Genomic DNA, 12,500 nt, shown 5'->3' with positions numbered 1-12,500 from the left:
CCTACAAATCCAAACAGTTCTGCAAAGGTGCTCCCGGCCGGTTCGTCTACACTGGTAAGTGTATGGTTTCCTTACTGCTTTTGGGATACTAACTCCCATGTTTTAATCATACACAGGCAGCGCAAAGCAGGAACACGACAATGCTCTTAAAAAGTAGGCTGTGTCTTGCAGGAAATGCATCTGGTGGTAGCCAGACCTCAAAATACCTGCTTGTATGGGCACCCAGAAGCTCCGGTGCCTCTCGAAGCCTCTTGGGTCTTATATATCTCCATGTCTCATGAGACCAAGCTCTCTCACAAGATGCCTGTTACTTCCTGTTTTCATTTTTGGCCAGAAATAGATTAACAATGGCATTTCCTACTGTGCTCCAGCCAGAAAAAGGAGTTAAGAAGTATTCAGTGATGAAAAATATTTCTCAGACTATCTATCCAAACTTCTTGAACTTCCCTAAAGGTTCAGTTGGAGTTTTAGGCACTGGATCAAGTAGCTGTTTTTGGATCCAAAGAACTTTATCCAACCTTATTCACAATCTGGCTCTAAAAATTCTTTCAGACCTGAAACTTGGGATACAAACTCACAACCCTGGGAATGATTTATTTGTGCCAATCCTGTTAAATGCGTTTGATTTTAATTTACAAGAGCACAAGAAAAAGTCGGAACTTTGTGGTTTCCAGTGGTTATAATATGAAAAGTCTTACTTTGGGATGAAGTATTGCTGGCTTTTTATCTAAAATGTGTATTACAGTTTTTCTGGCATTTAACAATGAATTTGACTGAGGTGCTGGGAGAGAAAAGGGAGAAACAGCAATTTAATTTACCGTTCTTTTGGATGAGGATTATAGGTAATAAATTTGATCCGATGAATCAATCTCTCGTTTGAAAACAAAGAGCCTTTAACTGTTTACTCGACAGACTGTAGGGATTCAGGGAGAATTCTTGCTCCTTATTGGGTAGATAATGCAGATTGCAGATGATGTGCAGATGATGTGCATTTTGATGAATATTTTCCCACTAGACTGCAACTGTTTCTATCTATTAATTCAGACCTAATGGGAAAAGTGTGTTTCTGGGTAGTTTTAAGCTAGGACTTTTAAAGCAGTTAACACATTGTGGATATGTTTTTGACTGCCTAAGATCTATCAGTGAAATGAACTTTCAGAGTGAAGGTAGCATCTGATATTGCTGTCTTCCGTCTATCCCTTGAGCAAACCCAACACTTGCATTCACACTGGGGTGCCTCAATTCTGGCTGACAAGGGAGTCAATATTGACATTTTCTTGATCTTTCTGATTGGGTGTTTTATCAGAGGTACCAAACAGGGTGGTAGTGACCCTTTTGGTGCCAACAACATATGTTGAAAACCAACACTGTTTTGTAGTCTATTGCAAAGGTGGTGACTGCAGGTGGGGCTGCATGTGGTCATGGTTACAGGCTAAAACATGCTGTTATGGGCATAGTCCATGCAAAGCTATAGGATCCTGACAAGTATTACTGGCTAAGATAAGTGTTCAGCAAAATAAAAGATGAATGAATTAAAAGCCTCAGACTAAGTTCCAGATAGTTTAGCTGTTGTGAGCTGGTGCAGTTCCATTGCACACAGGGAAGTGCTGCAGATTTGAACCAGATGACGGTCTGGCTCAGTGCAGAGGAATTCTGAATTGCTCCACAGTAATGTCTTTAACTGATATCTTAGGTGGGGATTTTGCAAATTTGGCAAATTTTGCTGGTTTTGAACTTCTTTCTCATGTGTAAATACAAATATATATGAAATTAAGGAAAAGACATTTGTTTCTTCTTTCCGGGGGTCATCTTTTGTCTTTATTGCTAAGTAAAGATATTGAGAACAGTGACAGTGTCAGGAGATTTTCCCGCTGGAAAAAAATGGCAATAAAGTACATTGCTAACAACACTTTAGTGGGATATATATGTTTAAAATGCCTTTTGAAGGAAAGACAAACCTATATCCCAGCAATAAGAGAATAAAAAGATAACGCCCGCGTCTGCCTGACCAAGAAACTTCTGCCTGCTCTGCTTTATCCTGAAGTGATAGGAGGACTGAGATAGTCTTCGGAAATTACAGCTGCCATTGAGAGCGGAGCCAAGCCTGACTGTATTTCAGAAAATGAGAATGATGTAGTCCTAGAGGAGGGAGGGGCTGAATCCCCAGGGCATCTGTTTCCCATCAGTGTCCCACCATGCTTGCAGCCCGGCTTGGCACTCTAACATTTAACCTTCCCAGCATGAGGTAGACCATAGGGCAACAAGGCTGCCGAATAATGAAACAAGAGTGTAGTGTGGTGTACAAAGCCTTTGTGAGCAGAGAAGTTGAGACATTAAACGATCAGGGTGCAGAGATACGAAAGTTCCAGACTTTTCTCAAAAGCCCCTATTAGTCTCACACAGAAGCAAGAGCGCGCCGGCTCTCAGCAGGCAGAGGCAAGGCCTTTCCCCATCTATCCATGCCTTTTTGCCCGCTGCTTTCAACTATTATAAAGATACAATTACCTTGGGAGATTGTGGCAGTTCAGTTGATTAGCACGGTGAATTAAAAGAATGAGTCACAAATGACATGTCCAGCTCTTCTCTACTAGTCCTTTGTATTCCCAGTGTACCTCACCCCTGTTGTAAGAAGGTCAAAAATTAGAGAGAGATAACAATTTTCAAGCAGCTAGCACTTAGGAGCAGAATTAACAATCATTCTGTATGTAATTGCCAGTTAATAGTAAATTGCCTTCTAGACTGTAAAATGCAATATAAACTGGTGGGCACCTAAAATTAAATTAATGAGGTATTTGCTGCATTTAAAAGTGAATAGTGCAAATTAATAACTGGGTACAATACTTGTTTTAATATATATCGACCAGTGCATCGTTTGCTTGTTTAATAATCATTTTTAAAAGGCTACCTCAAAAATTCTCTATGTCTGAGCAAATGGAGTGGTTTGTGCAGGTTGTGGCTGTAATTTTGCTGCTGAAGTCTTTCACGTTTCTAAATTAAATATCAGAGATTATTTTTTTAATTAGAATATAAGCACTGGGGTGTTATTTGATTATGGCAAATTGTGATTTATATGCTTCTAAATGAAATTATGTTACAGATAAAACTGCACCTTTACACACATATTTTAAGCTCTAGATTCTGTTGATTTACTTGAAGATGAGCGGCAGTGCTGTATTTACAGTGTGTTGGTGCCACTGCCTCACTGTTTTCTCCAAGTGTCTATTTTGCATAATGATTCCCCAGCAAATAAAGGAAGTATAGTCAGGACCCTGTGTATATTAAAATAGTTCCAAAGAAAGCCAGTTGGCACTCAGAACTTTTAAATGCTGGCGGCTTGCACTGCGCCGTTTCTGCTGCACCCCCTTGTTTTGATAACTTCCTTTGCTCAGTGAAAGAAATGACCCAAATTGTCAGGAGACAACAGATCATTTGCAGGAGTCTGTATCCCGTTGCTGTACAAGGTATTGGCATTCGATTGCAAACATGTCCAAAGCAGACGTCGAGAAAGCGTGAATGTTGAATACATGGAACCATTCCCAGGTCTGCAATGCATTTGCTAGATGTGAACATAAAAATGATTATTTTGCACAAAGACTCGCATTCAATTTTAAGCTTATGAAACCATTACTCAACCAGTAAGTGCTCCCAGTTTGTGTTCCTTCTGATAGGGTATTTGTGTAGGAGGAGTACGGCCGGGCTCTAAGGCTGGCACAGCACCAAAGGGGGGAAACCCTCTTTAGTCACTACATTGTCCATATTTGCTGCTTTGGCTGGGCTCTGCCTCGGTGCAGAGACCTCTGCTTTGGCTGGGTTCCTTGCTCAGCCCCCACTCCACTTCCCCCTGTGAAAGATCTCATGTTCCTCAAGTATTTTCGAGATCTTTTGTGTGCATTCAAATGTGATTCTGTCAATGGCGCTGTTACACTGTTTAGAGTCAATAGCTCCCTTCCATCACAGCCAACACAAACTAGCTGTCTCATAGGTCAGTGCTCTTTAAACAAATTACTTGTATCCACAGAGCAAATGATTGTTAATTGCCTCCCACAAATCATACTATTTTTACTATGCTAAACTACATGCGAATGCCTTAGTTAAATTTAAATCACCTGATTAGTCCTTGTACATATTCAATTATTGCTCCAAAGAATGAAATCTGGTGACTTTGCAAAACCAGTGCTAAAAATATATATATCGGATACAGGACTTTATTGGAAAACCTTGAAAAAAAAAAAGGAACAGCTACATTCATTTTAATGAAATCCTCAGCATTTCTCATTCACATATATTGCATTTGCTTTTTTTTTTTTTTCCTTTTCTAAGTGCTGTTGTCCTGAAGCAACTTGCAGTCCCTGTTATTACAGTATTGGTTATTTATTGATCAGACCTCGTGTCAGTATCAGTTGTTAGCAAGCTGAAAAAAATCAAGATAGAACAAATATTCTTGCCCTTTCTTCAAGATGGGTCTCTCTAAGTCAGTCAAAGTTAGCATTGCAGAGCCAAAGCCAGGAAGTATCTCTGTTAACATGTTAAACCGCTTTATAGGGCTAGTGTAAAATGTGCTTTTCTTACAACGATAATGTCACAGGGAAGGAGATTCTGTCTAACTGTCTTTTCTTATAAAGAAGGTTTTTCAGCGTGTCACACATTTTTAATTAATAGGGCAATGCTAAGCATACAGAAGTGATTTAGTAGCATCAAGTCCATAGCATGTTGGATAATGTATATCATATAATAGCTCTTTTTTAAACAGTAGCAATTCCAGGTTTATCAGGGTCATTGTTGTCCCCTTTCTTTTCTGTCTCAAAGGAGGCCAGAAGAATGAGACATACCATTTGTGCTATTGCACAAGTAGACTATTTGTCCTAATCAGTGACACCCATTTACTAGAATTGCTTAAAATGAACTATACCTCATACAGAAATCGCACATTTAGAGTGTTCCATTCATCATCTGAAAATTGAGGGCCAGTAAACTTTTCTGTTCCTCCAGCGGGATCATAGACATGCATCAAAATGTTAAAAAATGATTGGTGAGAGAGAACTGTCACCCATTTATCAAGGAAAAGGAACATTATTTGCTAATTTCCCAACCAAGGCGGTGACAGGGTGCTTCGTCTTTAGACCCATGGTGACCAACATGGCCTTTTTGTTATTAGTACAAGTCAAGCGCTTTTTGGCTGTTGCTAACAAGACACATTTGTCTATCATCAGAGAGTGCTTTATTTTTTTCCAAGTAGCTGTGACCAAAGTCTGCTCCTAGTGCCATGAGTGGCTGCACCTCACCAGGTCGTGGTAGCACCCAGTGACGGCAGGGCTGATAAATCACAAAGTTTCCGTGTCAAGGTGAAGGTATTGACTCTGCTGTGCCCAAACTGACAAAATGTAGTGCTGAAGAGATTGCAATTCATCTTAAAAAGAGGACAAAAGGGTCATCTTGGCTTCATGTAATAATCAGGAAAATTTGAGTGCTGAATAAGACCTTTACCTTGTTTTCTGTGAGAAGGGGAAAAAAACACTTTCCTCTTTTTCTGCATGCTAGCTACAGTTAAACAGTAAAATCACCTTCCTGGATATTAACGTGTCTAATTCTATTGTTATTTCTATAAATTTTAGTTTATAGCTATTTTTTATCACTGTAGCCTGATTGTAACACTTGGGCTAAAAACTTCCCAAAGTTTCAGATCAAACTAAAAAGGTGGAAGGAGAGGAAATAAGATATTTCACTGAAAATGTACATCTTGTTCTCATATTATGAAAACAAGAGAGCAAATGATCTGGGTTGCATTGGAGGATATCCAGCTGAACGTCTGGTTTTGCCTAGTTCCTTCTACACATGGTGCATGCCGACACCAGTACTCCCATTAAATTAATCCATACTCTCATCAAAGTGCTGTTGAGCCAAAAAGAAACATGCCCACTGGCTTCATGGCCTTTGCATTGAGTCTAGCATAACATGGGAATAAGGAAAACACCCAGAAGCTCAGGGTTTATAAGAATAATGAATTTATTGTATTTTGGAACTTCTTATATTGCTGTGTATGTGGTTGCTACTGCTATGTTAAAAAGCTTGGAAGTGTTTTCATGTCAAATCTTAGTTGTTGGGAAATTTCCATCTAATAGACACAGCTATTTAGCCTAGGGGTTTTCATGGAATGTCTACTATTATTTATATTTTATAATGATTTCTAAGACATTGTCCATTATGTAGCTTCTAATGTTACCAAAATTATCATAAACCCACTTTGGAAGCTTATGGAACATGGATATTTCCACAAGAGGGGTTAGTCAATGTAGTTGTTACTCAGAGGCTGAATATAAATTGCTGTAGATGACTATTGATTTTTAAATACACAAACTTTCGTTGATACCACACAAAGTTGTATGATTAGAAAAGCTCTGTGGTAGATCTGGTGCACCCCATCTGATGTTTGTTGAAGGTCGGTTGATGCCTATCTCTGGTGTAGGCTTCCAGTTGGGAATAATCCCTGCTGCTTGTCATGGATGTCCATTGGCTGGATGTCCACCACTGGATGTGCAAGTGGAGGAAGCTGATGGAAGTGTGCAGATAACTATAGCAGCAATCCATGCTTTCTGAATTCTGTTTTTTATCCCAGTCTTTGATAAGCTTGGAAGCTGCAGTCTAGAACTGGGTATATTCATATTTTGAATTACACAGTTTCCAACATACACAAATATTAAGGTGGGGGGAAAAAAAGGACATTTTTTGGACACAATCTTGAGAACATCTCCTTAAATATGCCAATATGACCCCCTAGAAAACCTTTTTTTTTTTAAAAAGTTGTTTTAGATACCTCAGTAAAACCCTTCTGCATTTTCAGTTTTCCCAAGCTAAATAATTTTTATTTTGTAAATAATTTTATATAAAATGAAAGACTTTAATTTTGTACCACATAAATATTTTGAAATTGCCACTGAAAATGTTAAATTGTCATTGAAAAAAAAAATGAATAGTTTAGTTGGTACAATTCTTAACTACTTATATTGGTAGAACACTAACAACACAGGCTTTCTAAAGTTGCAACATCCACTGTGCTTAAGCATTTACTAAAGCTTTTTTATAGACTCCCTGAATTCAATTAGTTATTTGAGGTATTTTTTTCCAGTATCCATATGTAAGACAGAGATTTCCCAACACTAAGATATACTTTTGTTTCAAAAGCTTATGTGACAGAGGAATACTGTTGTAAAAGCTATGTTAGACCATATTGAGGACGCGATTATAAATCCTATTTGTTTAAAGATTGGATTAAAATATTACAGTATTATGTTCTTATGTGGGGTGATTGCTACCAAATATAAATGAAGTTGTGCAGAATACCATCTCTTACAGACGTTTGCTGAAGCATCATAGCTTTCATATGGTTCTGAGATGGATAAGTACCTTGGAAAAGATAAGCTAGTGAGACAGGCAAGTGATCAGATTTTCCATCTGCTGTGGGCAAGCATCATTTTCACCTGGAATTCCTGTATTTCGGAAGAATCGTAGCACTTATTCATGCTCCCTCCTGCATTAACAGCACAGAGGCTCCTCTGGGTTTCTATGGCAGCTGGTGCACATCAGCTCCATCAGCTCTTTGGGAAGGGGTGAGTGCAGCACCTTATAATCCATCTGTGTGGCACAGGGCTGGTGCTTTCAGCCTTGAGGGGAATTTCTGTGCTGGCAGGCTCCAGCAACAGAATTCCAGCATAATTCTCTGAAGTACATGTGTGGGAGCAAGAGGAAGGAGATGGATCCGGACAGACCCATCTGTAAGGAGGTATTTATTCAGCTGTGAGGCCTAGCAGAGGAATAAACTCCCAAATAATGCCACAAATATAAAAACAGATGCAAGCCCAGTTTATGTAAGTAAAAAAAGTCTCAATTAATGAAGTACCTTGAAGTATTACGTAGCTGAAAAGTGATGTTTCCCTTCTTTGATGTAGTTTCACGGTGGTGAAACCCTTAACCAAATCAACAATATGTTGTGTTTTTTTGGAGTAGAATATTTTGTTGTTTTCATAAAGTGCCATGTTTTATTAGTTACCTGTGTAATAGACTGTGGTAATTCCTTGGAATGATTAGAGCATTTATAGTTTGATGTCATACAGGTTTCCTTCTTCTAATTTCCACTGAAACACTACAAAGTCCCTCCCTTGCAGTGCTCCATGCTAACAGTCGATAAGATCATAGAATCATAGGATGGCTTGTGTTGGAAGGGACCTCAAAGCTCACCCATCTCCAACCCCTGCCACGGGCAGGGACCCCTTCCACTGGAGCAGCTTGCTCCAAGCCCCTGTGTCCAACCTGGCCTTGAGCACTGCCAGGGATGGGGCAGCCACAGCTTCTCTGGGCACCCTGTGCCAGCACCTCAGCACCCTCCCAGGGAAGAGCTTCTGCCTAAGAGCTCAGCTCAGTCTCCCCTCGGGCAGGTTCAAGCCATTCCCCTTGGCCTGTCCCTACAGGCCCTTGTCCCAAGCCCCTCTCCAGGTTCCCTGCAGCCCCTTTATGCACTGGAGCTGCTCTCAGGTCTCCCCTTCACACAGCAGAGGGGCAGGATCCCCTCCCTGAGCTGCTGCTCACGCTCTGGGGGTGCAGCCCAGCACACGGAGGGGTTCTGGGCTCAAGCACTCACTGAAGCCGGGTCATGGGGAGCTTCTCCTCACCCAACACCCTCAAGTCCTTCTCCTCAGGGCTGCTTCTTACTGGTGGCATCCTTGGTTTCTTATGATGTGCTCATTCTATGTGTTTAAGTCATGGTAAATCTGCAGATATTTTATATGGCAAACTTCTTAGGTTGAACCATGTGATGTAGACTGATATGGTGACTCAGTTAACTGACACACCAAGTATACTGTGGGTGGATTTACTTTAAGTGGTTTTCATTCACTACTTCATACTTGAGCTTTTAAATCAGTATTTCCAATCAAGCACCACTGATTCTAAACATCTGTAACAGCAGCAGAGTGATGTCTGTACAATACAGCAGGTTGGGTTGGTGGCTTAGCATGGCCATGTCACAGGTGAGGTTCACTCCTCCCCATAAACCCCATTGTTTTGCTCTCTGGGGTCAGACGCATTCATTGTCCATCTACCCAGGTTTCTATCCAGTGGCCTTGGGGAATGCTATAGGGGAGCATATGCAAGCAGAGGGTGCATGTATTGTGTATTGCCTGCACTGCTGTGTTCTTTACTCATTCTCTGACCAGAGCTGGGGAGATGACAGGCACTGGGCAGGTAGGGGCAGGGGTATGGAGCTTGCACCAGAGCTGGGTGCTCCTCACACAACTGTGCCAAACCCCTTGTTGAAATTTTGACACCTCTCTTTGAGGTGGGTTGCTTGGTATATAAGGCTCCAAGGACCCAAAACACACTGCTCCTTCTAACCAGGTTGCTCAAGGTTAGATGGGGCTCACAGCAACTTGATCTAGTGGAAGGTGTCCCTGCCTGTGGCAGGGGTTGGAACTGGATGAGCTTTAAGGTCCTTTCCAACACAAACCATTCTGATTCTATCATGCTAACTTCCCCTTTCACCGCCTCCTCAAGTTGTTAGTGTGCTGGTTCCTACAGCTGCTTGATGAGTCACATATTGCACACAGAGTCCTTGTGCTCTGGACACTTCTCACATTCAGGCCTGAGGTAGTGATCAGATTCAGGGTGATGAAGCCGAGGCAGCATCATCCTAGGAAAGCTTCAGTATTGGCCCAGTTCTGTAGAACTATCAGAGTTTTCACACATAGAACAAACTTTGCTTCCTACAGGGCTCACCCTGTTGAACAGAAGAGCTCTTGGCGGGGGGAGATCAGCATGGGTGCCCATGCTCCTTCACCTCCATGGTGTTCTGCACAGCTAGGGTGTACACCTGAGGTTTCTCAAACTGCCCCAGTCAACACAATGCTTTTAAATTTCCTCCTCCTATTCTTTTTCTTTCCCTTCTCCTCCTTCTCCTTCTCCTTCTCCTTCTCCTTCTCCTTCTCCTTCTCCTTCTCCTTCTTCTCCTTCTTCTCCTTCTCCTTCTTCTCCTTCTCTTCTCCTTCTTTCTCTTTCTCGTTCTTTCTCCTTCTCCTTCTTCTTCTCTTTCTCAGTCTTCCTCTCCTATCCTTTCACCTCTCTCTGTCCCTCTCCATTTCTCTCTGCCTCTCCTTCATTCATTCATTACAGTAGATCTGTAGCTATTATGATGGTAATGACTTTTTTGGCAAATATAAGAGCCTGAAACACTACCGTTCTCAGTAAGAGTGGCATGCAGGCATCCTTGCAGAATCCAGTCATGCAGATATTAGTGCTTCGCTTGTGTCTGAGTGTCACCTACCAAAAGGTGTGCCAAAGAGCCTAAGTCCTATGGTGGGACAGCCTGGAGAGGCTGGATGGTCCCTCAGCATTCACTAGGGGTGGTGAGTGGAAGGGCTTGGGGTGGTGGGAAGACTGGAGCCCCCCATTAAGTGCTTCTTGGCAGCCTCTGGTACCCCTCCTGCAGTGAGGATGCACCAACCCTGCTGAGCCTCCACACCCCCAAGGATGCTGGAATTGGGCTTTTGAAGATTAGAGGGTAGATTATTAGACATATGATGTATCTAAACCTTAATTTGCTACACATTTGTGGAATCATAGAATGGTTTGGAAAGGTCCTTAAAGCTCATCCAGTTCCAACCTCTGCCACGGGCAGGGACACCTTCTACTTGAGCAAGTTGCTTCAAGCCCTGTCCAGCCTGGTCTTGAACACTGCCAGGGATGGGGCATCCACAATGAGGTGGATGCAGAAGATGCATATTCTTTGTTTCTTTGACAATTATCTGCCCCCACATCCTTGCTTCCTTGCTTCCTTGTTCCTCTGTTCCTTCTTTCTTTCCTGGAGTTGGTTTGGTAGGTGACTGGAACTGGTCAGGAAACATTTTCCCTTATTTCTTCTTTCAGCTCACTTTTTAGTACAATATCAGTTCTGCTGGAGGTGTTCTGACCTCCTCTACAAAAGACTCTGAGAGGGATAGACTATTCTTGAACGGAATAAATTGACATTTGTCTTCAAAGATGTAAAAGCCACAAATGAGTGTTCTTGTTCCTCTGATGCTCAATATGCTCTTTTCATATTTCTTTGCTAAACTTGCGTGTGATTTCGTGTTCCCCACAGGAGCTCACCCTCCCTGGGGCTGGGGGACGTGCTCCATGTAGAGTTCCTTGGTTGGGGGCTGGATCAGGGGCTCCAGTTTCATCAAGACTATAAAAAGCCATAATCAAAAGCATTCTTTGCCTTATGTAAACAGAAGAGTTTGAACGTAATCCAGTTGTTGTCAGCAACGGTATTCATTGTGACAAGACAATGGGGCTGTCCCCTTCTCTGTGGGCAGCGTCGCATCCCAGTGCCGTTATTCCCTGCAGGTTCTCCTGAATGGGAGGACAATTCCATCATCCAAACCTGCAAACATCATCTCAGATGTCAATGTTGGAGGTGGGCCTTGCGTTCTAATTAGGAAAAAAAACAAATGCATTAAAAAAGAGGCAGTTTACCAACTGTTAGTATGAGCATTTAAGGAAAACTCTCTCTGTTTATCTGATCAAGGGTAATTATTAGCTGACCTGTGAATTTTTAGGCCTGTAATTGAAACAAGTGAGTGAGTACCATTGTTTCCCTTCCTGCTATCAGAAGGAAAGCTAAGCAATTATGAGAAACCAAGGAGATAAAGACAAAGGTGTCGTTTTGGTTTTTTAATGAAAAATCTATTTTTAGTTTCTTTGTGGAATGGGGAGAACTTAAATGCTTTTAAATTGTTTTATTCTTTTATTTATTTTTTTTTTTTTACAGTAAATAGGTTGTCCTTAGTAAGTCCAGGGATATTAGTCCTGCTTCAACAAGCAAGAGTGCCTTCTGATGAATGATGTGTTCAACCCCTCCATGCCTTTGTATTTCCTATGCATTCCACAATGCTTGGCTCACCCTGCCGAGTTCTGTGATTGAAATTCATTGCCAAATTTATTGAGAAATTAATGAGAAAAGCTGCAAAGTATTGACTTTGAGAGGAAAACACAACTCATCTTGAATGAGGAGGAAAATGCAGCAATAATTTAGCCACTATTGATTTTGCCCTGTCCATGTATTGATCTTCATTTTACAATATTAATTTGCACCTGCAATCGGCTGCAAAGGGAACCGATTTCATTTCTTTGCAGTGTTAATGTGCAAAGCATTAGGTGCTCTTAAGAAGTGCTGGTATTACACGTCGCATCGGAAAAGCTGATTTTCTTGTTACCAAAATAGACTAAAAATTAATTTTTTTGTCTGACAAAATATTAAAGCGAAAACCCATCTGGAATGTCTACCTCCTCTCAGCCCCGTAGGCTGCTTTTCATCTGGGTGAGGAACAATCAGCAACCTGAAATTCCAACCACTTCTCATCATCATGCCCATATCAGTTCAAAGTTCATGAAATTTCTATGAGCATTGATCTTTACCCATTGATTTTTTTTTGCAGCAGATCTTTGAAATTTTAATTTCCCGAGCATCTGAA

General features: G+C 41.3%; 1 protein-coding gene across 8 annotated transcripts in view; it reads left to right on the top strand.

The window, feature by feature from the left end:
* EBF3 (EBF transcription factor 3) overlaps positions 1 to 12,500 on the top strand; it is a 121,758-nt gene that overhangs the window by 86,126 nt on the left and 23,132 nt on the right. For all 8 annotated transcript variants that reach the window (XM_065672976.1, XM_065672975.1, XM_065672982.1 and 5 more), the window contains one exon: positions 1 to 54. This exon is cut by the window's left edge and continues 73 nt beyond it. In XM_065672976.1, coding sequence (XP_065529048.1) covers positions 1 to 54 — 54 coding nt within the window. The remainder of the gene's footprint in view (positions 55 to 12,500) is intronic.

The sequence above is a fragment of the Lathamus discolor genome, chromosome 3, assembly GCF_037157495.1.
Source record: "Lathamus discolor isolate bLatDis1 chromosome 3, bLatDis1.hap1, whole genome shotgun sequence".
NCBI classification, from domain to species: domain Eukaryota; kingdom Metazoa; phylum Chordata; class Aves; order Psittaciformes; family Psittacidae; genus Lathamus; species Lathamus discolor.
Note: the sequence above shows the minus strand (reverse complement) of the source record. Positions and strands in the feature narration are given on the sequence as shown.